The sequence below is a fragment of the Anopheles darlingi genome, chromosome 2 (assembly GCF_943734745.1).
Source record: "Anopheles darlingi chromosome 2, idAnoDarlMG_H_01, whole genome shotgun sequence".
NCBI classification, from domain to species: Eukaryota; Metazoa; Arthropoda; class Insecta; order Diptera; family Culicidae; genus Anopheles; species Anopheles darlingi.
In genome coordinates, this window is record NC_064874.1 from 60,605,207 (window position 1) to 60,632,274 (window position 27,068).

A 27,068-nucleotide genomic window follows, 5' to 3' on the forward strand; every position below is an offset into this window, starting at 1 on the left:
ACCCATGTTGGTCAACAATACAATACAATCTTCAGCGCATCTTCGCGTGGCGCTGTTGTCTTCTGCTAGTCATGCTCTTCATTGATAATTCCTCTTTTCCTATGATATGAAAAATCATTAACCCCGAGATTGAATTGGTAGATGATTCATAATGAAAAAGCCTTCCAAAAACTCTTGGCTTGTGAGGGGGTCGCGGAACGATTTGTTTTCTTAATGAGGTCCGTTGCGTGCATATTAGAGTTAAGCTGTAAAATACGACCGACGACGACACACGCTAAGGCACCTTGACAATTTGTATCATTCGTTCGTTAATACGTTCGTGTGCTAATCCGAAGCGCCTACACAAACCCCCTAAGCTGATTGCTCAATTACACTGTTTGAACACAACATTTCCTTCGCTAATTCTTGTAACATTACGTGGCATTCTCATGGGAACACACGATCATCCCCCATGCCGCATAACGAAACACCTTCAGAACAGAAAGAAGAATTTAGCTTCATGTATAAAAAAGATGCTACTCTTTTCTCTTTAAAAAGAGGAACTCTTTAAGTTCCTAAGTGGCAAAACTAGTCGCTCGGTCAACATGAGATTCCAAGAACAGAAGAACTAAACAAGAAATATTTGATGAAAAGAAACATGACATTAACGCTACATTTTCGTAGAACAGAGAATCGTGAACTTAACTAGTCTTTGAAGTGATTGCTTCATTGCGTTCACAGTACTTGTTTCGTCGGCAAAGATACTGCTCTACTACTACTGGTGGTAATGTGTACGCCTCTGCGATCACTCGTTTCATTTCCCTTTTTTGCTATTTGTGTGTAAATTCTACGATTCATTAATTTTATTGCTGGCTTTTCCTCTTCTTTTGTATAAAAAAAACACCTCAAGAAAGTCCTCTAGACGGGATATATGTGAACATACATCCTCTCTTCCACACCTTCATTCTAATTCACTTATACGCTAGCAGGTTTTTAGTCATACAAATGGACGAAATAATAAGAGATTCAAAAATTAAAACATGGACGTAACAGATTCACAGTGAGCTAATCCTATGGAAAGTTCTTTCCAACCAACGTTCAAAATGCTTCCTATCCAAGCGATATTCTTTGTAGATGCTTACTGAAGAGGAAGAATTCATATTTACATTCACGTTTTTACGAAAGCGCCACACGATGGTTCGCTTCTATGAAAACATTACTTGCATTGCTCTCGAAGACACGTACAGCAGCATACGTTATGCTTAAACAGAAATTTAAAAAAAAGTTTCGCAAAAGCATCTATACACCTTTCGTTCGTTTGTAACCGCCGAGCGTGGAGGTATAAGCGTGTTAGTCCTGCCAGAAGATCCAACCATTCGGGTGCACTATCCGGTAGTGACGCACGACGATCGCTAGCCCGGTCAGCAGCATCAGTACAACCGAAATTGGCGAACGCGTGGCAAGATTGTAGATCGAACAGTACGGACACTGAGAGCTACCGCACACCTCGCAGATGTTAAGCAGATACGTTTGAAGGGAATCGAAGATCGTCTCATTGAATCGTTCTAAGGAGAGAAAATTATAAACATGATAAGTCTGAGATAAACCGATCATAATCATGAGTTGTGCGGACTTACCTGGTGAATAGTAGTCATAAACTCGTATCGGTAGATAGCGCGACATGTTAGCTACAGGCATCCAGCGTTCCAGCGTAAAGTTTACGCAAACGTACTCATTGTCCAGCTGAAAAGAGGAAATTTAAATAGCGGGGACGTTAATTATTTGCTCATAAATTTGGCTTTCGCCACTAGGATGTCTTACAAAGTCGAAGTAGAACAACACTTTGCGCTCCTGGAAGCGAGCACGCTGTAGATTGCGAACACGCTGGCTGAGGATATAGGAATCTAGCTTCTGCTGCTGTATCATGTAGCCCGTCGGGACGGTCACATCAAGCACTGCCATACCCGAGCGGATAGATTCATCCGTGTTGGTCCATCTGTCGATCAGAAAAGAAAATCCAATGTTGAAGGATTGGATTCGATCGGAATGGCCGATATTATCATACCTCTGACATATGACGTAGCTAATATGCGACTGATTTCTGCCGTGGAAGATCGTACGCGTCGTCAAATCGAATGCCGGTACCGGTGGTTGCGTTTGGAATTTGTATGAATCGACCGAATACTCGACGTGCATCTGCAGGATCGCGTAACCGACACCGGTAGCCTCGACTCGTACCGTACCCCAAGCATTCGGTACCTAGAAGAGAACACGAATACGTTAGCCAACAGTTCGTGTGCACACCCTAGACACGGTGAATCTTTTTGTGTTTTGCACACTCTACCTCCAGGAACTGCTGCTGAGCGAGGCTCTTGCGTGTGATGTAGAGTTGTTTCGTTTCACCGGGCAACGAAGTAGCTTCCACCTTGATAGCTAACTGCGTAACGTTCGAGACGCGATTACGGGTACTGTACTCGGTCAGGGCTTTCATCGCTATGCCCGTATCCTGACTGGAAGCCCAGCCACCATCCGTTAGGCGCTGTGCGTTCAACCATGCTACGATAGGATCCACGTGTAGCTCCTGTCGGGACACGAACGTAAGCAGTGCGTAGGCCGTCGTCTGGATGTTGAGCGAATCATATTTGTACGGTAAGCGAGGCAGCGAAAAGTAGCGTTGGTTTTCAAGCTTTGTTGGTGGTAACGGCACTTCATCTTCACCCCAGTAATTAAATTCACCTGTGTTGAAAAGAAGGCAAAAGCAAGGATAAGATGTCTGCTGCACACACAACATTCGAGCATATTAGATCCCTTACCGATCGATCTCATCTTGAAGGAAAGCATCGTAAATGCTGCCTCCGCCTTAGGTGCTTTGGCTATCATGAGCGCATAGGCTACGATCGCTACCTCGTACGTTGAGCCAGACTCCTTAATGAAGGCTAGATTCTTCTGCAAATACTGTACGGCTCGCTGCTGTGCTAATGCGACCCTAGAGGCCAATCTCTGAAATGGAAGGAAGGTTACATCAGTAAACGACTTCCGTTAGATCCGTGTAGATCGCGTCGTCGTAACTTACCCCGGACGGTAATGTCACCGTGGTGAGCGTAAGCAGCACGTGCGCCGTCAACGTGATGTTTTTCTCGCGCACCAACTCATTGCGAGCGAAGTAACCGGAACTGTTTGCCTTTCGATCGGGCAACCAGGTAACCTCCCAGAACGAACCATCCTCCTTCTGGTGCCGCAGCAGCCACTGCATGTTCTTCTGTATCATAGTCGGATCGATGAAGATAAAGTTCTCGTACTCGTACTGGCCGGCCATTTCACTGAACACCTGTGCACAGTAGGCCGTCAACCAGACAGACGGTGCCGATTGGTTCCAATCGGCGCGGAACAACGAGAACGCACCGTCCTCGGTGAGGTAGCTTAGTTGGCGCTGGTAGAGAATGTTCATGAAATGGAATGCCTCCCGTTCCGTCTTCTTGTCGCGCAAGGTACTCGCACGCATGTACTTGATGGTGTAGAAGTTGGCCGCAAAGCTGAACATGTTCTGTTCGGCCGCATCCATTGGTAGCGTCAGCAGGGAGGTCGTATTGATCGGCATCGTTGGGAAGATCGCACCGACCACATCACCAACCACCGAGATGCGCGCCTTGTTCGAACCGAACACGTAGTAACGATCGATCTCGTACGGAATGATGGGCGTTTCGGTGACGTTTACATGCATATAGTGCACCAGGTAGGCACGGTTACGCAGATCGAGCAGAATCGACTGATGGCGGTACTGTGGCAATCCGTCAGCCTCCACCGTCAACCGTCGACTGATCTGATGTGCTCCGAGCAGAGTCGAAGCGTGAATCGTTACCTCGATCTCACCGAGCCGTGTCGGTACGATCGGTAGATAGACGTTAGTCGAATCCTGGGCCAGCAGATAGATATAGAACTGGTGTTCGCCGAACGAGGTACGCGGATTGTACGATCGCACGATACCGTCCTCTTCCACGTGTACGAACTTGTAATCGGGTGAACTGTGCAGAACGACCGTTGCCTCGATGTCCACCGTCTGATAGTTAAACACGGCGACTCGTATACCGACCTGCTCACCCTGGTGGCATGTGGTCGGCATTTCAACGTTAATGAAGAACGGCTGGATGCCAACGTACTCAATCGGACGACGAAGCATGCCGAATCCGCGCGATCCACTGATACCGAAAGCCGATACGGCCCACAGAGCCGGTACCTGTGGTACCTCCAGGTTGAAGATGTACCTTCCATGTGGCCCAATGTTTACGTCCTTCCAAACCCACACGTTCTGGTATTGGCGCAGGATGCGATTGAAGCGATATTTGCGGAACTCAAGGAGAAGTGTCTCGTTGCGTACATTGCAACCGGCCTCATCCGTACCATCCTCACAGTCCATATATCCATCGCAACGCTTATCGTTCCGGTAGCAGCGCCCATTCAGGCACTCGCTATAGTTAAGCGATCGATCACATGCTGATGGACGCATCGGTACGGCGCCATCCGTGAACACAACCAATCCCGCATACTCAAAAGTACGGTTCGCATCGATACCGAACGTTGAAGCAGGATAGTAAACCAGCTCATCCGGATCGCCCTCGTGTGACACCCACGTCTTCTTGAACGTACCATTGGTGTGCTCATCGAAGGACAGCATCTTCGTGATGACGTTAGCATACGTTAGCTCGTTACCGGCCTGCATCGTGTAGAACGCATTATCGATACCGGACAGACCGACGTACGAGCCCGGTTCTCCGTAGATCGCTACCTCCACCTTCTCACCGGTACGCGCCTTCCGGTTGTTGATGTACACCGTGAAATTGTTGCGCGAGATACCATTCACCGGGAAGGTAAGACTATCGGCCAACAGCTTTCCGTAGCGTCCAATGTGCCACACCACGATCGTTGCTGCCGGTGCCATTTCAGCGCTCAGCGTGATCGACATCGTCTTCACACCACCATCCATATTCTCGTGACCGGTGATCAGTATGATGCCCTTCGACATGACGAGATAGTCAAACTGCTTCAGGTAGAAATTACCCTGCACGTGCAGCGTAATGTACTCGCCCACCTTAGCATCGGTCGTACTCGTGTACACCTTGATGTTGTGGTTGTTGGGTGAATAGTGGGACAACAGCAGCAGCTCCGTCGATGCTCGCTCACCGAACGGATCGATGTAGTTGGCCGATAGGCGCATCGTTTGAATCTCGTTCAGGAACTCGTTGGTTTGCTTCGTATTTTCCAGATTCAGATCGTTGCGAAGATCGATTTTCATTTCCCAAACACCGGCCTTCTCGGACATGTGCAGTACGCGCGGTTCGAGCGTGTTCCGTCCACCGGACGAACGGCTATCGATCGTTCCCGTCACCTCCATTCGGCCCGGGTTGTATTCGCTCAGCGGCAGTGGCGAACCGTCGTGATACTCCGCGATCAGGTACACCGTAAATGGCATCGATGGTTTGAAGACCTGAAAAAGAAAAATCGTTAACTTCTGATTTCTCGCTTGCTACCGCTGCAATACTAACCTGTGGCGATTCTCCCAGGAACGCGATTCGTATGGATGAATTATAGACACGCGTTAGGGAGTAACCTTCGACGATCTCATCGTAGAACCGTTCGCCGACTCGAGCCGTAAATAGGATCTCCATGCCGGCCAGATTCGGTACGAGCTGGGCCAGCTCCGACATTGGGAAGCGGAACTCGTAGCTACCGTTGAAGAAGCGCAGGAACGGTAAACTTTCGCGGTATGTGTTCGTCCAAGAGTCCCACTGGGCGTCTGTTTCGACCGGTTTTTTGATCCAGAAGGGCCACTCTTCGTCAAAGTTCAGATGTCGCTCGATGACGTACGAATCCTGGTAGCTGCCCGAGGACGACGAGAAGCGCCCATCGTACCCTGGCTGTCCATCGATGCCGGATCCAACACCTGCACTGCCCGTCTGCTCACGGTTCAGCTGGCTGGTGTAGGTATTTTGCGGATTGTTGTAGAGCGTATCCTGATATCCACGCTGCTGATAGTACGGTACGTTTAGGAGGTTGGCATTGTTCGACAAACGTCCCAGATTACCGACACGGTTCATCTGGTTGATGGCCTGCGGATTGAACCAGCCGATCGGACGGATCGTTGCTTTCAGCGTCAGGTTACCCTTGACCGGGGTGCCGTTCGTGAAGTTGGCCATAATGCGCCCATGGATGAAGCGCTGCGTGTTGAAGAAGAACGCCGGCATCGTAACGTTCACCTCGAACCGGGTCTGATAGTACTCCTCCACGTTGAAGACAGTTTCCTCGATTTGGCCTTGCGCCTCGATACGAATCTTCCACTCACCGAACACTGGCTGATCGGAGAGCTGATACTGCAGACTGACCGAACCCTGGTTCGACTGACGTGACAACCAACGGCGCATAATGTGTCCGTTCGGATCGAGCATGTACACGTCCATCTCCTTGTCGAATCCTTTCAGCTCGGTCGTGATGGGAATGGCCCGGAATCGTATCGTTTCACCCTGCATGTACACCGGTTTGTCCGTCTGCACGAAGATCGTCATCGAGCGCTGGGAGAAGATCAGCTTCGTCTCGTTGGCGAACACGTAGCCACCGAAGTCGCGATCGTGCGAACCCTCGATCCGTAGCTTATACTCACCCACCACGCTCGTCGGTGGGACACGCATCAGCAGCGACTCCGGTACACCGACCGTGATCTCTTTCGTCTCACTGCTCATCTCCACGCCATCTCGCGAGATACTGGCACGGATGCTGAGCGGGCGGCGTGACTCGTACACCGACACCGACACTTTGTACACCTGACCGGGGCGTACGAAGCGCGACGCGACGATAAAGTACGTGATGCCCTGGTTGAACGGATTGCCGGCCGCATAGTCGTTGATGAGGGAATTACGATTAACACTAATCCGCGATCGGGGCGTCGTCTGGCGATTGAAGTAGTAATCGCGGGGTGTCGTCGACTGGAAGACAACGTTCCGGTTGATCGGATCATACCGATTGTCGATGTTATTCGAATCGCGGTTATTGACGTTGTTACTGTTCAGGTCGTTGTTGTAGAAGTTGGTACCGGACGTTGGCTGTACGCCAATTCCACCAGTGCCGACGCCTCCCTGACCAGTTCGTGGTGCATTCGGGTCATACTGGTAGGTTGGATTGTACGGTCGACCGAATGGATCCTGTTGTGGATTGCTGCCGAATCGGGTCGCATCATTATTCGATTGTTGCTGTGCTTGTGGCTGCTGGGCACGTGAAGGCAGGACGATCGTTTGGCACAAAAGTAGCAGACAAAGCAGGGTGCTTGCTGCACCCGACCAATAGGCCGGATGCCTGCCGGGTTTCATCTTACAATCGACGCTGGCAACGTATTATGATTTTCTGCAAAACAGAAGAGAGATACGAATAAAAGTTAGTTACAGCGATAATGTAGAAATGTTTGAAGATATCAGTTTCATGTCTCTAGGGCCAACAAAGACATGGAAGTTATATTAACTTAAGAATTTATATCTATAACCAAAATTTGTAGTCAATAGTACGACGGTTTAACGCGCCTTGCGCAGGAGATAGGATATGCCTTTCGGCGTAATAATCCATTAGATAATAGATGCTCTCAGCAGTCTTTCCAACCAGATGTGTCTCTTTCTGTAAAGTACCATGGAGGCACATGAAAACCGAAGGGTCGAAGGGATGGTCAGAACACGCTGGATATCCCTAAGCGGCCAGCATTTCTGCCAATTGCTGGTACTTGGCTGGCAACAAACAAAGGGGCGTTATTTTCGATCCGGATTTAACAACGGTGCCATCAAATTAATATCTTTAAGGATCGATAATGGTGTACGCACATGTTGCACTTTTCGTGCGGCGTCCTACATCAGCAGGTGGTATCTATCATTCGATCATGATGATTACGATGATGTTGCTCATTTATGGATAGTTTTACTAGTGTACTTACTAGCTGTCCATGTTTGGAATGAACTTACCAACGAGGATGTGAAAATCATATTTTCATCAAAAAGAGACAGTTTTGATTATTATGACGTTAGGATCTTTATGAACAGAGTTTACGTTAGCAAAAGGATCGTCATTGTAGAACCATTAATCAAATTAATTACAATTTGATTCCGAAACCAACACTGCTCATCGACCACTCCTTAATCATCAATCACGCGGTGACGGAACATGAGAAGGTCTCCAACATTTAGGATATTTTCGTGGGAACAGACAATGTCACAGCACCGTAAAGACGCTTGTTATTAACAGATACAAATTATAGTCAGAGTCATAGTCTGTGATTTCCATCCCACAAAACCACTTCAACCAAACTCTTTCAAGAACCTCAACGGCCATTCAACTCCGTCGGCTTCATTTTGCACATACCATCTCATTAGCCCAGCCTGGGAGCCGCTGTGCCCCTCCTCAATTTGCGTGAGTCAACCGTGGGGGAAGAGCGATCGTTTATCATGGCGCCAAAGTGGAGTGACGGATTTTCAATCTGTCGAAGCGCTCCACATCTTCAGCGGGAGCACATCATGGCGACGGCACCCACACTATCATTGGCATCTCGACGCCGGCAAAACGGCCAGCCGTTCACTTTGCATGTGTCGGATATGTAATTAAATCCTTCTCTTTGCATAATGAAAGTTCACATTTTAACTGAAAAAAAAAACGACAAAAACGTGCTGAGCCGAGATTCTTATCTGCATGATGCTCTGTCGCTCCCTTCTATTCGTTTCGTTGGAGTATGGAAATGCGAATTTATCATGGTTGGGTGGTAACAGGAGGGAGAACTGTTGGTAAACCGTGTCAGAATGGCTGTTGCTGTTCGGCGTCGTGGCGGAGGAAACAACAGCAAATTGAATCTTTGATTTACATCGGCCATTACTGGATTCACGGTAGTGCTTTAGGCTAATTTAAGCGAATTTTAAACCACAATTCTGAAGTATTTTCCCATTCACCTTAGAAAGCAACTGCGAGTCAACAGTTTTGCTCCTCAATTTCAATATATTGTGGGCATAAGGGTCCAAGGAATTATAATAATTGTTAATCTAGCAGAAAATCATTCCCATTCTCGGTTGCGTGGTTGAGAAAAAGCCCCTTTGAGGGCTTCGACCTCCAGAGTAAAGGGAAAAATCGATACAAACCGTTCTGTACCCTTCTGTGGTTGCCGTTGCTGAAGGTCATTGGGAAGGAGGAAAACCGATAGCAAGGATTATAAAGGTTTAACGGCAGCGTTGCGAGCGCGGGAAATTTATGGTAGCGCCAGTCAGCCGCCAGGAAAGTGGAAGCTGATAAAAAGCCGGCCCGAAACGGAGCAAAATTGTGACACTTCCATTTCACGGTGCTATGAGTTTAACGAAGTGGCACTTTCGCGTTCAATGAGAGGATTATGGTACCGGTATAGCCAATCAGACTCCGAGGCACAGTGTATCCGATCTAATGGTTTTACATTATTTTGAATATCTGTGTTATTTGATAGACAATCGATAAAGCTTTTCATATTTATCCTGTGTTAAGAGATCGGAATTGGAAAAGAGATCAACATTAAACAATTCAAATCTATTTTGAACCAACAAACCGATCTCAAAGGAACGAATATAGCATCATTAATCCAGAGACAGAGACAGACAGAAGCGGTATGCGTCCATGACCATGAACCGGTCGACCACACGGTACTCGTACGGTCCTCTTCACAATAGAACACACACTCCACTTCCATTGATGTATTCGATCCAGACAACAGTCGACAGGTTCGTGTTTTCACATCATTGTTGAACATGACATAGAACCATGATATTATTGTTGCATGATCAATCCACTGCGAGTTTGGAGAGCACACTACTGGCTGCTCTCCCCCCCTGACATGGTAGCGTCATTCATGATTTGTAAACCGCAAGAAATGACTTTCTGAGGGAACGGAAATTGCCATAAACCGCTGGCGTGAAACTGCATTTGATTGATTTGACTGCAGACAGGAAAAAGAGAGAGAGAAAAGCACGGAAAGGAAGAATCTACATATTTGTACAGCAGAATGAAAACATGTCGGCACCATCACCATCGCTACACGCCCTCTCTCGCTATCTAGCTGGGTGGTCCTCCCCGGTCGCGTTCTTCTCTGTTTTCACTTGGCCCCTAGAGGCTAGAAAATCGCCTCTAGATCACAGTTGCGGTTTGGAAAGAGTAATGTTATCTATTTTCCTGGCCTCGCTTGAGAGGACACGGGTTGAAGTTTGTTTTTCCTGACATCGGACACCACACTGTATTCCTTTTTCGTTTCTTTCTCGTTCTGCTGCGGTCGGTGGTCAGGTCTTTTGGCCGATCGGTCGTTCGGTTGGACGCCGGTCTCTGCTGATCCTGGGATTGCTCTCGTGGGGAAAACCGATCGCGCACAGCTATCCGAAGAAAATTGAAACAATTTCAGATGTTTTGGGTCCTACTTGAAGCAACGCTGATGATGATTGTGTGGTCTTTGCGGGACACCACATACCCATCTCATTTGCTTCTTCAAACAAATGTTTTCCCAATCTTCATGTACTCCAACCGAGCGCGCGATCGTCTAGGAGACTCGACGAGATCGAGAACGAGCGAGCAGCTGCGGCAACAACACGCAAGGAACGGGGGAAAAAACGAGAATCATTAGCATCCCACCAGCATCCTCCATATCTCGAAGACGGTCGGCTGTCTGCCGGCGAGTCGAGTGCTCCTCACTACTTTCGCTTTCCTATACTTATAGTACACAAGCGGTTCGTGTCGGTTTTGTAACGCGCCTTCGTCTCGCGTCGTTTTCTGTCCTGTGCGACGCGTGTTGTACTCTCGCTTCGGTCAAGGAAAGAGAAACCTCTTATGCTCACACGGATGATGCTGCACCACTTGTGTATCGGAGCCACCAAACACGTGATACTATCCAGACATCCCCCTCCTATCGGTGGCGGTGATCGAGAAGAACGGATCATTTGATCCCTGTTGCGGTACTACATAGGACAACTGGGAAAAGTTCCTCAAAAAAAAAAAATGGTTGCTATCAAGATCAAGACACTCGACTGATCAAGACAGATCTAGGGCATCAACTAGCCGATTGTATTATCTGTACAAATGAAACGGAATGCATAGGAAGCGTCATTTCTTCGTCTCGTGGATAAGGAATATAAATATGATACACCCTTCCACCGACGTCGCATTCCAAACGATCGTATTTCACACAATCCATTTCAAACATTCCTCTTCTGCGTCCTTCATTGGCTTCGAAGAAGATTGTAAAATATTTACTCTAGACAGCAAAATAAAGAAGCACAGGGGTTGATAATTGATCGCGAGATTCATCAACAAAACATCAATTTGGCGTGGCTTGAGACATGCGGAAGTCAGTTCCCCCGGTTTCTGGACGGTTTCCATCCAGTAACAACCAAGTCAGCTGCATCATTTGCAACAGATGTGCGAGCGAACGAGTTCGACTGTGGGCGTATGTTTGTTGCATGGTTGGTGGTTAGAACCCATCCCTTCCGAGTTCGGAAGCGAACACATGTGCAACAAGCAGTAGGATTACTAGCGATCATCCGCTGAGGTTCTGTTGAGATGCATGCCCACGAACGCATGTTTGGATGGAGATTTAAAAGTCTATTCCACACACACCGATTCTACCCAGATGGATGGATGGATGGGAATGTTAAATAATAAATGAGCTAGGGTGGAGGATTGTTGCAATAAATTAATCTTGCTTTTCCGCACGAAAGCGAAAGCGTGGCAATGCGCCGCCCCGAGTACACGTGCTTCGTGCACGTTTAGACCAAGACATTTGGCCTCCACCAGAGCAGGGTGTCCAGCTGCTGGGGCAACAATCTTGATGCTGCTCGAAAATAATGGACAGAGAGCAGCAACGCAGATTGGATGATCGTCTTCTAAAAATATGAACTGCATCGTCGTGTGCCGCACTCAAACCAAAAGCGGAACTAGGAACGAGACTCCATCGGTGCGGTGCAGCAGTAGCCACGACCAATCGACGTGGAGTGTAGGAGGAATTGGATGGTTTTTGGTGAAAATAATTTACTACGATAACATAAACAAACGCCAAATTGGAGGAAGATGGTGTGGTGGTGGTGGTTGCTGCTGAAGAGCTGCTGCTCTCGATTGATCTCGGATGTGAACCCTTTTAGCTGGACACCACCACCGGGAGGTCCGCTCTCCCATTCCACTTCACTTGTAGCTCCCTGCTCCTGTGGTACCGGGTGATGGCGATGTCTGTCCATCAGTCGGCACACTCCACCATCACCGCAGCCGCAGCCACAGCAGCCTGTTCAAACCAACCGGGCACGCTGCATGCTGAGCAGACAGCTTTGACGTGGTTTGGATGAATATTTATCAACCTGAAGGTGAATCCATCGTCCAACACCGACACGGAAGTGGTGTTGGTGGGGAGGATGGATTAAGGTGCGTACGGATGACGACGTTGAGGTTTATAGATCAACGAAATGTAAATATTTCCCTTCGGCTGGTGAGGAAGCGCATTGGAATTGGTTCAATTATAGCCCCTAGGATTGACTTTTAGAAGAACATTCTGAGCGATCTTTAGTTGATTTACTGAAGACGAGAGAACAAACAACATAGAAAACAACATAACAAAACATAATAAAATGAACTCCACCACCGGGCAGCTGATTACCCTTAACGATAACGACAGAAAAATGGCGACAAACAAGCTATTAGATTGGATCTTTTCGAGCTCCAGCTCTTAGCAAATAACCATTGAATGGGCGCCCGAAATCATATTAATCATAAGACGCACGCGCCCCACGCTACTCACTAGTGGCACAGTTTTCGGTGCCTTGATGGCCCCTAGTGTTGTTCATGACCCACCTAAATGGAACCAAAGATACGACACACTCTCCCTCTACGCCGTTCTTTTCCTAAAGTTCGACCACTACTTGACCTGCTTGGCTAAAACACAAACCAGAAGTCCAAAAGTCGTACAAGGAATCGAAAGGAAGGAAGGAAAGTGCCACCCCCCCCCCCCCCCCCCAAAGGGCCACCTTGGGAGTATCGAATGATGGCAGAAGAAGTCGTTGCTCATTCGTGGCGCGCGATTGCGTTGTTGGGTTCCATAAATTTTACACCATGACCGTTCGCGGCGTTTGTCTCCTCTTTCCGTGGCCACCGAAAACAGTTGAATCCTTAATGTTCCCTAGCTTTTGCCACTGAATCTACTTTGGCCAGAATTTCATCCAAAAAATCCGGGAGGGAAAAGTTCAATGTCCTTTTCTACTCGCCTTTTTTGCCGCCGTCGGCTCAAATCATGAAAAAATGGCAATGAAAATGCCATTCCTCCAGCCTCATTTCATGCCCTCTGTGTTGTGTGTCTGCTGTTGTTGTTTTCGTTTTCTACCAACTCTGTTTGAAGTTTCTGTTATCTTTATCACATTTAGGAACGTGACTTTCGTTCCGCATTACGGATTCGTCTCCCGGGGAGAGGAAGGCCCATCATAGCGCAACCCTCTGCTCTGTAAACATACAGATACACACAAACAATCGAGGCGTAGTTTTTCACAACTGTTGTTGGCCACTTTCATCGGGAGGATCTCTTGGGATACGAGAGGAAATTTAATTAAAATCCGTGTCTCATTCGTGTTTTGAACTGAAAGATAATATAAGCGTTTCCGGTGTGCACAAAACGAGGTTTAGTTTTGTCTCGACTTTAAGTCTTGTCATTGGACTTCGTAAGACTTTGAAGAAAGGACCTCTTTTCGAGACACTAGATGGAAAGGTTGATGTCAGGGGAGCCACCGATTTTAATGCGAGAATTCATGTTTAATTAATAAGGGAAACAACTTTTTGATTTACTTTTGTCGCAAACTCTTTAATCAAAGTGGACACCTTAAAGTTACTTTATGCGAGCGAAATTCCGCTTACATGAAAATATTTGACGAACATGTTGCAGCTTCAATTTAATTTTAATTATTTTTTAACAAGTATTCAATATTAAACTTTTATGCAATACTTTTAATGGTCATTAGGTCCATTGCTTTCATTATAATTCCATATCGAATTCCAGTCCATTTTCTGGTTCATAAATTGACAACAATTTCGTTTCATTACGAGAGCAAAGACCTTCTGCAGTACCTGCTGCTATAACTATAACTCCCTTATCGATGAAAGTTGATTAAACTTTAAGGATAACAACGTTCCCTCCCTTCTTCGCACGGCATTAGGCATTAAGATGCTTGGCTGTTGTTGTGTTAAGCAAATTTGCTCCATTTCTCTCGCCCGTGTCCAATTTACCTCCGGGGCTTAAGAGTGAAATTGTAAAATATTTCATAACCACCTCGGAAAGGGACGCTGGCGTTTCAGCGAACGAAAGTCTGCTCATCTCAAGTGAAGGCAAACGACTCACTAACACGTTATGTGTGCCGGTAGCCGGCCGGCTTCTAGACCGGGCCAGCGTGCCGTCGGTCGACCACATCATTTATAAATGAAAACGCCCCGAAGGCTCGGTTGGAAAAAGCCATCGGGCCATTGAATCGAGACACTTGATATGCGATGATTGGAAATTTAAAACACAAACCCCTGAGGCCTTTCTCTCTTTCTCGAACTACCCGATGTGCCCTTAGCTTCGGTCATCATTGCAGTTTGGCAAACGATTTCCGTTCCCTTCGGGCTTCGGGCGCGGTTGGCCCGAAAACCTTAACTTTCCTCGGGCATTTAAAGTCCTCACCAGGGGCTGTGCCGCCTCCTGAAGGCCGGAGGGGCATTTTCATGCACACCACCGCCGGAGAAAGGGGCCGACGGTGTCACGGCAGAGGATTAGCATTTTCCAGCGGCACAATCTAACATTAATGCAACTACCGTCCCCCTGTTTTTTCCCTTTGGCTCTGACTTTTCTCCGCTTCATCGCAGGAACTCGAGAACGATTCGGTTCGTCTGATGGTGATTAAATAACGGATCCGACGCACTCCGGTCGTCGCTCTTCCTTCCTTCCTTCCTTCCTTCCTTGGTGGATAGATACGTTCAACGCACAGGGCCTTCATCCCCCGTCACAGAGGACCGCTTATATTCGCCAGCACTAAATCATATGGATGCGCCACCCCTCGTGTGCGCAAAATCTAATCATCACTCACAAAATCGTGGAAATTAGATTAGCAGAGCTAAACCCGTGGAGGTGTAGTGGAAGCCAGGGGGAGTGCTGAGAAAGGCGACGATGGCCATTCCCGGCGAGTAGGGGGCCATCATCCTCACACAGATGAAATTGCGGTTCTTCATTATGGATTTGACACAATTTTTGATAGCAAAAATCGAAATGTGCCCTAAGGGTGTCGCCACAAACGGATGCCAACCAGGCGTCGGAGAGCAGAGTAGGCTAGGGCATAGTAACCCAAAGTGATCATGCTGCCTACTGTAATGCAGGGGATGCAATTACGGAGCGAGAGCGAAAGCGGACAAAAATGGTGACATGTTTATATGTAGGCCATAAAACATCTGACCCTGGGGGCAGTCGCAGATCAGCACGTTACATTTAGCAGATCCGATGTTCCAATTCGGTTTTTATGGAGCAAATATGTTGCTACCATCTTCCAAACCAACGATTGGCACGAAGGCAAATAATAATATGTGTGATGCTTTATACGATTTCAATCACATTGTAGCCGGAAATTCATACAACATCCTTCCTGTGCTAAACTTCTTATTCCTGGAGGAAATGAAATATTAACATTTTACACTTCACTGGACAACTGAACAATACTGGTTTAGTAGCGTGCGGTGGTGTGGTTTAGAATTTGAAGCGAACAAACACGCGACAATCATCTTTCCGTGGTTCAGCGATCACATTGTGTTTAGTTCGCTTTTGTGGTTTAACATGTCCAGGTTTTTTTTTTTCGTTTGTTAAAACCAATTTTACATAGCAGTTCGTCTAGACCACACATTGCATTGGGTATCTAATTGATCTATTAGCGATACGCGGGCTCCGTCCCTAAGGTTATTATAGTAAAGAAGAATTAACTTGAAGAGAACACACAACGGACCACACCCTTGATAACAATTGATCACGAACGCGAACGTTCTCTTGTGTGCTGGAGTCGTACAATACAATGCTGCACGTCAGCGGAGCGAACTACATGACCTATCCATCCTAGAGCAGCATATCATGCCGGACGCGATGTGAACGACATTTGCCACGGTGAAGCATCTATGACCAGAACGAGAATGCATGTGTGTTCTAGAGGTTGCAATTCCGTTGTTGTTTTTCTGGCGATCCTTTACTGATTGTTTGATGTTCAGTTTCGTGTTTTTCATGCTTTTTCACATATGATGAGTAAGCATGTGTCCGCTTCGGAGCATCCATAAATTCACAATTAGGCGTGACAACTACTTTTGCTCTCAGGCATGTCGCGGCGATAGGGACATAAAAATTGAACATAACTATGATCATATAAGCTTGTCGAAGAACATTGGTTATTATAGTATTAAAAAAAAAAACAAAAACACATGTGGTTATCAACTGTTTGCGAGGACAGCGCTCAAAGAAGCAGAGTTTGAGATTTAGACGCCTGTTTGTTCCGCTTCGTTACTCTTTGAACAAATCCATCTAGATGTTCCTTTTCAGTTTGAACAACATGCGCGTTTCGATGATAATGAAGACATTCGTTCATGCGCCGCCGTGCGAGTGTGGCGCGGTTGTAATGAGATGGATAACTCCCCCGGCGGCGAATGTTGAGCACCGAAATAGAATACTTTACGATCAAATGATCGATTCCAGACCAACAGCTGTCGATTGGTGGATTCTGTCCCATTGCCAGTGTGTAGCCGATTCATGGCTTAATTGCCGAACCTCCATTTAATGATCCGTAACAGCGAGCAGAGCGAGCACCCACCGCACGGGCACGCAGGCACGATCCGATCCGATGACCTGTAAGGAACGCGCCGTTACGCACCTGCAACGGAGAAAGTAGATAAAAAAAAGGGAATTAGATGACCGAAAAGTGCACTGCCTGCATCACACCCACAAACACACAGAAAACACGCGCGCGTGGGGAGAATTTTATGTTCAATTGATTGCATCTATCCTAGAAGGGGGGGAGAGCCGCCACTCTGCGCGTTCCAAGCGCCACCAAATTATGGGAGAAAAAGTGAACGAACCCATATCAGGGAAGGGGTAGGGGGAGGAGGACCTAGCGGCACGTAACATTACCGGATATGTATGATGTTGCGGCAACGGTGTTTGTACCAAAGGGTGCCCTCTCTCTCTCTCTCTCTCTCTCTCTCTCTCTCTCTCTCTGCTCTTTCCCAAGTCCCAACGTTCTTCCTCACTCGAGGGTAATTAGGGTCAGCGTAGAACCCGGGGAACGAGAGTCACGTGTTTGCTGCCACAGTGGAGTGGCGCACAGAAGCGTGGTGCTGGAGTTGAGTGAGAAACCCATTCGGATGGAAACGGGAAAAAAAACCATTAAACGAACCCGGACCGACGATATGCACTTTTCGCTTTCAGTGAAATGTGACAAGCACAGCCTCGAATATGTAATGTGCTGCCCTCCCGCTAGACGGAAATGACAAATTCGTTCCGGGAGTCGAAGTACCGAGTATAGTTGGATACCCGCTCTGTATGATGTTGCTGCTGGTGAAGGGAGCCCCCGCACAGTTGGAGCAATTACTTTCAATCCCTTTGCGATGCACCAGACCTCGGCATCCACCATTCGGTTTTAATGGATTTGTTCTTCCAGGTGCTGAAGAACGAAGATCGATCTGTGGTCTGATCCACAGAGGAGACGATCCCGCCCTCCTTCCTATCAAGCACTAAATCTTTGGGCAAGACGCTGGAATAAGACCGAAAGCGCAGCTGGCAACAAGTAGACGCTGAGAAGTAGAATGCATGCGCCCGGCTCGAGACGAAAAGATTTTAAAAAAGATCTTTGCGATCGTCTCTCGACACCGAAGAAGAATGCATTCTTCCGTTGGACTACCGCGTGGCAGTGGAAAGGAACACACATTTTCCGCGGGTGTTGAAATGGTGGTAATTCGAGATCTCGATCCTTTTCTACGCACGTCAAGAGCAGAGGGGGTGGGGTTTAGAATGAAACGAATTCTTGTGGCCTCGAATCCCACTGCTAGGTATCAATACCTCGTGGGGTCCAGCAGTCGAAGAAGACGACGCAACACCGCTCGCCTTCCCTCTGAAGAATGCCTTGAAGTTCACGGGCAACCAAAAGGAAAAAGGGACGCAAGATATGTGTACACGAGAGGCCGATAAATCTAAAACCGCGGCTCGCGCACTACTTCTCTCCACAGGCATTATCAGCGATCGCACAATACATCGTCGACACTGATCGGTGTGTGTGCGTCCACGATTTCCTTCCTCTTTTTCGAGGTTCCTCAACCTACGACTTATGTCTGTCGTCGGTTTCATTAGTATTTCCTCATTGAGATAAATATATATCCTTCGCGGAAAAGGGGGAAAATAGACAGCCCAAGCTGGCTCCCAAAAGTGCTCCTAAGAGCCGCACAATACCTCTCCTCCGGGGCTGGACCACGGACTACTCCAAATAGTCCTAGACCACACCACACCACAGGGCCGCTGCGCGGTTGGCTGTTTGTTTTGACGTTTTTTCCATGTTCCGACACAGTGACAATCGATGTTTCGGCGTGGCACGAGACACAGAATGCGTGACAGCAACAATTGGGAAAATATCTTCCCGTTCTGCGGCCGCGGAAGAACAATTTGTTGACAGCATTTCGACGGCTGAGAGGGCGCGCACGGCTGCTGCTGTTTCCGTCGATCTTTCTCCGTTCCGTTTCTTCGGAATTGACCTTGAGTGACGGTGCGCTGTCCGCTCTAGCTTTGCGGCGGGAGATATTAAATTACCATTAAGGTACACGATTTGTGAGACAGACCCGGCGGCAGAAGCGGGAACACAACGATGGCCACTGGAACATGTGAAGGGTGGTCGGTCGTCGAGGTGTCGCCGATCGCGGTTGCATAGTTGAGAAAAGATCTACGATCGCCTTGAGACACGAAGAATAGGGAAATTGTAGAAAAGATGCTGGAGGATCGATTTTCCTTTGTAGTAGGGAAATGAAGCAAGAAGCATGCAACAAAATAGAGTTCACTCCGTACGATTGTTTGTGATAAGATTTGATGCTCGAATAATTTGCTTAATAGAAATTATCCTTCATTTATTGCGTTTTTGAATGATCGAAGGCGAATTAATTAGTTCAAAAAACAAAAATATCAAACTAGATATCAAATGATATACATTAGCAACTTATGATGGAATATGAGGGATAATTTATATTCACAACTAATTGCAATGAATTTTACGGATAATTGAGGGCTGAAATTAGGGAAAATCCAGATAATTCCGTCTGAGAGAGAGTAGTGTTTATCGTTGAAAAATATTTTCATTCAGGTACTCATACATGGGAGCTATTTAAAAAAAAATCGCTATTTCTAGCGCAGACATGATTAATACTCATTAGTATCATTCAATACATAACATTAGTGCCTTATATTTGTTTAATAATCTACCGTGTCTGCTTCACGTAATGACATTTACATTTTCTTTTTTTTTAAAAACCAACAACAAATCATTGATCGTTCACTCTCAATGCTTGAACTGCAAATCTTATCCCACAGAACCAGCGCCATTTCCCACGTGAATCACTGAACGACACGTGCCGGGGGCTGGTACCGATGCGAGATCCCCTCTACCAACATGCATTGGCGCACCACGCGACATTATTTGCACTGTTTCCACAATTTCCGCTTTAAAACTGCTGCTAATCCTATTCAGTACCTGTGTCCTCCTCCTTCTCCCGGCCAGCAAAAAAGGGAATATTTGTTCGATCAACAAAATGCCGCTCCTTGTGCCACTGGCATTAACACGCGGAACAAACCGGCATTGCGAGCTCTTCCTACGTCTCCTCCTTCAACAAAGGATCCATTTGGCGGCTTCCTATTCAAACAGGACACACCATCATCTCCTGTCCTCTCTTATCGCACTCGACACAGAAGCAGCAGCAGCAATAGCGTTTGCCGACAAGACAAACAAGAGAACCGGTTTAAAGCCGGCGCTACAGACCATTTGAAGGGTGCGTGCAGCAAAAAAATAAATGCGGAAACCCTTTTCTGCCGGTTGCCGGTGGAAAGGATCAATTCGAAATACAAACACGCACGAGGGGAAAAGATACAAGAGGAAGGTCGGTCGGTCCATAATTCAACGCATCGCAAACTGCACGAGGACTACACGACGAGGACACGCGTGCGTTAAACCACGCGTCCGTATTTTCCTCGGATGTGTGTGTGCATAATGACCATTTAAACACAGGAAGGATGCACGACCGACTAGGAAAAGAGATAGAGACGCCGACTGGCCAGCCGGCATGCATGCCTTATTGGCAACCGATAAGGTAGCACTTGAGAGAGTTTCGTCCGTTGATGTACCTCCGTCGATGGCAGGGCTCTAGATGGATTTCCATCGTTCCATCGTTCCAGTTGCCATGGTTTTATGAGGCCTCACCGGGGAGATTCCCTCTTCGCAGAAACGGGATATTCCATTACCTTGACAACACGCCACTTAACCGAGAGCTCACCAACAACCCATTGACATTGAATTTTTATTTCGAAAACGGAAAATCCATCAACGCGTCCACGGACATAAACGATGCATACTGCTGCGTGCTGCTCCCAAGGAGCATAAAATGCTTGCTTGCTTACGTCACTCACAGTTCCACAGTCCGTGACCGTACCACCGCTGCACTCTTGCGCCACTTGCTAGAACCCTTTTAGTCCTGGGGTTCAGCTGCTGCCCTCAAAGGAGGACATCACAATTCCCTGAATACTAATTTCCCGGCTCTGCCTCTGTCTTCTAGTCCAAACGCAAATGGCTCCTGTTCCCTCAGCTTCGCCGCTTATTGCTCCGGTCATAAATCACTTCAAAAACAATTGGATAAAAACATACACAATTCAATCGCTTTCCATCACCTCTTCATCGCTCTTCGTCACGCTTGCACCAGGATTGATCTGCGAGCTCGCTGGCGGTGTCTGTGTGTGTTTGTAAAGGGGAAAACGGTTTCCAACAAAATAGTCCGGAAGTAGCGGCAACGTGAGTTGAAAAACGGATGCAACCCTCCCTATCCCGGGCGGTTGAACGTGCACCCTCTCACACCCTCCGGAACCAGGGGGCGGCTTTAGAGAGAACTGATTTGCTGCATCACACACACGCACACTGTTAGATAGCCCACTCAAGGGGAAAGGTGTGTTCACGGAGGCCCACAAGGTTTATTGCACCTCATATAATCGGGAACAACTAGAACACGAGCGCGCTATACGAAGGATGTTCCGGAAGGGATAGCAAGGACACGCGCGCAGATGGTACGGCTTGAGAGCTGCCTAAGGACGAGGGAAATACGATCAAAACGGAACAGGAACTATCCAAAAATAAGGGAAAAAGAGAAAGAAATAGAACAAATGACCCATTGCAGTACACACACACACACACACACACACACACACACACACACACACACACACACACACACACACACACACACACACACACACACACACACACACACACACACACACACACACACACACACACACACACACGCGCAGCAAGGCAAAGTGCAGCGAATTATCTCACATCGGAATCGATGAGGACAGAGCGCACACAGCGGGACCCCGGAGCCGGTGTGTTTCTTCTTCCTCCATAAAGGACCTTCCAGGTCCACAAAACGGAGCGCGAGACACACAGCTGCATTCGTTGCGAATGAGTGCAGCCGAGGGGTGACCGCTGTTGCAGCCGCTGCTGCGTGGTTTGTGTTGGTCACTCGTCGCTGCACCCTTGTCGTTCCTCTCTTCCTTTCGATCGCTGTCTGCTGCAGCATATTTGTCCAACGGGGCTGGCGAGTGTTATTGCAATGCTTGTAACAGCATCAAGCAGCAGAATGGCACATGATGAACTAATTAGGCGGCGATGATGAGCAAACACTTTCCCGCCCGGCGCATCCCGGACACGACCGATCCGATCCGGAGAAAGCAACAAATTAGGTCGAAGTGAATGGTTGCAATGCTGGGGTAGGTGTAGTGCATTTACAATGAAGTTGTTGCAGGAAATTAACGGACAAAAGCAAGCAAACAAGAACTGGACATTTTACACGAAGCTAATACGATCCACATTAATCTAAGGAACATTTTACTTCAGATTACGTTCATGCAAACCCCTCGCTGTATTCTGTCAATTTTTGATGTCAGTTTAATATGGTGCTGAATTTCAATCGCAATCTGCATAGAGAACAATTTCAAAACCATATGCCTCTCGCTCTCGTCGCTTTTCTGCAATCTATTGAAAGAGTTTTCCCTCGCTGAAAAGGCGGTGATATCAAATTACATTCCAGCTTCTGTTCTGGCGCGTACGCGAAGGAGGGTGGTGTGCCAGGTTTTGCATTGCTAATTTCCCTTCTTTTTCTTTCAAAAACCAATTCACTCATCAATCAAACTGAGACATTTTGATGCAGACGAGAACAGAAGGAGGGAAAACATTCTCAGCTGTGTCGTTATACGATACTCGGAGTTTTCGGGGTGAGCCGAAGAAGAGAAACAACGACAGCGACACAAAACAGAACGAACCACGGTGACGTTGGCTGCCACCATCTGGCTTTGGCTGACACAAACTGAACAGAGACATCCGAACCAACCGAACAGAGCAAAACCCAACAACACAGGGCGGGCGACGGAGCCATGTGTCGGGCACGTGCGAGTTTGGGTGTCACCGTGCAATTGTTGTGCCGGTGGTCGGTTGGTCGGAGGCTTAGGAGGGTGTGAAATCAAATCCTTCGCATCAATTCCGCTCATCAGTAAGGATGATGAGAGGATAAGGCAGGCATCACGCTAGCAACAATCTACGGCCAGCTGCAGGAGAGCTCTTGCTTGGTATACCATTTTCTTTGTCGAAACTCGTATTCCCGGGAAGATGTATTTTGGAAGGTTCCGTTCAACCGTTGCGTGGTCACGTGTTTGAATTGATTTCGGGACACGGAACTGCTCCTGCTGCTACTGCCGCTGCTGCTAATCCAAAACATCGGGCACACCCTTCTTTCCATCCAACCATTCAACCGAAGCGCATATCTTAATGATCGTTACAGTTTTTGGTGGCGAGGGATTAGCTGGATCCGGATGCTGCAAGAAGTCAAACAATATACAACAGCCAACGGCCACCACCACAACGGCGGCTTCCTTCCTCTGATTTGATGGCACACGAAATCCACTTTGGGGGTAAATGCGATTTCGATAATTACCGTTTGATGCAATCAAGGCGCGCAAGGGCCACACATCAATCTTATGCTGCATCAACATCCTTTAGGAGATTATCTTGCGGTAGTAAGCGAGGTAGTAGACACACTTCCTTTGCCCCGGATTCTATACGCTCTTTGAAGATAGCGGCCACCGTGCCGGATGGTTTTAGGAAAGTTATGTTTTTGTTCTCTCTCTCTCTCGATACTGCTCAGTCCGAGAGGGAGAACATCGAGCACAAACTTTGTTCTCGATGACTGCACCCAACTGTTGCTTCCCACTTGCATCCCACTAAAAAGGGGGCATTACTCATCCGGCGTGTTCGAGATAACATTCTGGTTCAAATTTTCCGGATAAACACACAACTCTCAATGGTTTTCGAAATATTCCATTTTGCTGTGTATTGCGCGAGGTGGTAATGAGTTCCGATTCCAACGTTTCGAGACCAACCAACCGCGGAACCACATTCCAGGAAGCGGAAATGAAAATAAATAGAACCTTACGCGCGCGTAATGTGGTCGCGCTTTGATGTGGCCTCTGATAAACAATGCAATTACTCTTGCGGTTGAAGGAAATAGCTAATCTACGAGCCAGCATTTTCCATTGAAGTGCAATGTTAAACACTCTCTGAAATATTTGATCTGTAGTACAAATATTAAGGAATGATGTAATACAACCGGTCCACAGAGCAACTGTCACATTGGGGGTAAGCAAATGTTTTATATGGTTCGCACCTGCTGGCAAAAACAGTTCAGTTTCATTAAAAAACCAACTAAAATATTCACCCTAGAGGTACCCTAATTAAGCGCAGTGTGTCTATAGAGGTAATAAATTTCCATCCGGGTATGGCTGCACTGACTCACAAGTTTAACCGCAAAGTATTTCATTTCCGTTGCAGCAGCAGATCATAGGGCTGGAGATATTGGGTTATTTTCGTTAGATTCAATTGCACAATGACTGCACATAAAAAACAATAAAAACTGCCTTCGAGGGGCAAGGAAATTGCTAAGAAGAACAGGTCTCCCTCTCTATACGACACGTAATACAAATAAAGATTAAAATATCGAATTGCTCTTGGGGTTGAGACAAAGGGTTATCTCCAAACACAACACTTTCCGCCCTATCCTGTTGTACATTAAAGGGTGTCATTAAAGTGGTGTCTCCGGGCGTCATATGGCACCCACAGAAGCCACCAACCGACCTCCCTCTCTTTATGCCCGGGCAGTGTGTACATGACAGAGACGAAATTCCGACTAATTTGCCTATAGAGGTAGTTCAGTCCCCTGGAGCAGCCATACAGGACCTGACCCCTGCTACACCGCAGAGCACTTTACAATGACACTGCGTCTATAGACAATACCCGGGACAACGCGGGAGGATAACCGTCAACTGCAGGTCCTTTACCTCTCCGTAAACAGTGCGATGCCGCAAGGTGACGATCAACCACGCATCGAATCGAGGAACTATAGCACAGCACGTGAGGTACGCATCACATCACCAACCATTCCGCCAGTTCAGGTTCTTTTTTAAACAGCAAATTACAGTGTCTAGATCTAAACTCAAATGGATCTCCCAAAATGTCTCTTACCTGTGTCACAGGTATGGCGGCGGTCGTCTGGCTCCGTGAATACGACCTGAACCCTATAGAAGCTAAGTGGATCTTACCCACCGCAAAGCCAATGAACTCGCGCCCATCATAAGGGTCTTGACACAATCGATTTTGTGACAGTTTCGCACCATCATCGCGACTCGCGAACAGACGTACTGTTCCCACCACGGGGACCGATAGGTGGTCTGGCGACTGTCTGGGTAGGGCGTTAGACACACTCACACCTCCAATCCAGTGGATTGGCCTGTAGCTAATCCCCTTCTTTATAACTTCCAGTGGCTTCCGCCTATAATACGGAGTACGCTCGTGAAACATTCGCCGAAAGCTAACCGTCAGTAATATCCCATTGCAGACATTTACCAAGTCATTGCAGACATTTGCCAAGTCAATGTCTCAATGTCCGTAGACGTAATAAACGCGAATGTTGCAATCACTAGTACAGTATTGGTGTTTGAGAATTGTAGCAACTGGCGTTCTAACGGCGTCACTCAGAGCCAGGGACATGCATCGATGATTGCGACAACCCGTTTCGTCATCGTGCTTCGTTGGGGGGCGGCGCGCATTAGCTTCTTCGTTTGATCCATCATTATTAATGACACCAATTTGAACTGCTCCGACCGGCGCAACGCGGATGGAAGATGACATCTTACATCGGCCGCGACTGTATCACGGATCAATAGCACGCATGATGAAACTTGAAGAATCGCAACCGCGCGGCAAGAATGGAAGGCCAATAGCTCGTCGTAGAACACTTTTCTGGGTGAAAGATGAAGTAAACACGCACCCCTAGAGTGGAGTATGCGCTTGATTGCATCCGCTACGCTCTAGTTTTGGGGTAAATGGTTCTATCGGCTGGTGAAGACCGGAAGTCAACCATAGGTACATTGGGACAACCGAGCACACGCATTCGAAGAATTCTACGCCAAGGGGATAATCCAAGCTGTTCCACTGTAATACAACACACAGCATAGCATAGCGCGACGGGCTGCATCATATTTCCCCATACCTAGGATCCATAAAGGAAGCAAAGCAGCAAACTCATCGGGACTGTCGTCGAAGCGCACTCGGGAGCACTCGGTCCCATTTGGCTGCTCGGTGGTGGTAATGGTTGAAGTAATTAGTCGGGGAAAAGGTAAAGGTAACCAAACACCAGCGTCGGTCGATGTCACTTTTTTCGGGAAAAAGGAGAACCAATTTGCAACCCACTTGTCACAGACTCGCGTTGTGCCCGTGGTAATTGGTTTTTATGAAATGCTGCCCAAGGTATCCGATTTCAGCGTAGTTCCGCGATCGTCACACGGTCCTCCTCCTCCCTTGAGAAGGCATAACGGTAACAACGCTTCTAACAGGATATGAAAGTGACAGTCTGGTGACTTGTCACTGACCGTGCCGCCGACTGACTTGAAGGATCAACGTGTCTTAAGATTACGGATAGCCACGGATCAGACATTGCACGCTTGTTCACCACCGGTGGATTAGGGGCTTCGCTTACCGAATTAGCAAGGAACCGTGAAAAAGTCCCCAAAATTCTGTTGTCTGTAGGATTGACTGACGACCTGCTCACCTTCTCGCGCGGTTTCCAGTGAATGCAAGAGTAGAAGTGCCGCCGGCCATAAACACATCGTTTGCACAACGGGAAATGCGGTGTGTCGAGGAGTAAAACTGACGGAAAATTCAACTTATGTTAGATGTCGAAATGGGAAAAATGTTTATTAAATGAAAAACCCTCATTCTCCTCATTAGCGCTCTATTCACCGTTGATCCAGACGGAGGGGAACACTTCCTGCCGGACCGAATGGCGTGTAAAAGCGCATTCAAAATAGGGACCACCGCAGCCAGCCTTCTGTCGGTCCAAGCGGCTCGTGCCATTAAACTGCTGCTCTTATCTTTTCCGTTTTATCCTGCAGTGTAAGAACTACACTGATCTACGCTATCCCGTCTCTTCGAAACGATGTATTTCCTCGCGGTATTGTGTTCCCCCTGTGGCCACAGGGGTCCTCCTGCCTGGGGCCTGGGGCGTCCAGTCTTCTAGAGGACTATTGTTTTCATATGCTGCGGGCACGATTAGCAGCGTATTTGATTAAACACAAAAATGCAGTCATTCAAACACACGCACTGGACAGAGAAAGAGAGGGAGAACGAGATAGATCTTGCGATAAATTATGCTCCCTCCTATGAGTAAGCGCCGTCAAGCGAATATCA

General features: G+C 47.5%; 1 protein-coding gene across 1 annotated transcript in view; it reads right to left on the reverse strand.

The window, feature by feature from the left end:
- Nucleotides 1-540: 540 nt before the first annotated feature.
- Nucleotides 541-27,068, reverse strand: part of LOC125948048 (CD109 antigen) — a 30,601-nt gene continuing 4,073 nt past the window's right edge. The window contains exons 2-9 of the mRNA XM_049673685.1: nucleotides 5,520-7,368; nucleotides 3,053-5,461; nucleotides 2,793-2,979; nucleotides 2,324-2,715; nucleotides 2,045-2,238; nucleotides 1,801-1,975; nucleotides 1,617-1,722; nucleotides 541-1,544 (exon numbers count right to left, since the gene is read on the reverse strand). Of these exons, the coding sequence (XP_049529642.1) occupies nucleotides 1,330-1,544; nucleotides 1,617-1,722; nucleotides 1,801-1,975; nucleotides 2,045-2,238; nucleotides 2,324-2,715; nucleotides 2,793-2,979; nucleotides 3,053-5,461; nucleotides 5,520-7,334 (5,493 nt within the window). The 5' untranslated portion in view covers nucleotides 7,335-7,368 and the 3' untranslated portion in view covers nucleotides 541-1,329. The remainder of the gene's footprint in view (nucleotides 1,545-1,616; nucleotides 1,723-1,800; nucleotides 1,976-2,044; nucleotides 2,239-2,323; nucleotides 2,716-2,792; nucleotides 2,980-3,052; nucleotides 5,462-5,519; nucleotides 7,369-27,068) is intronic.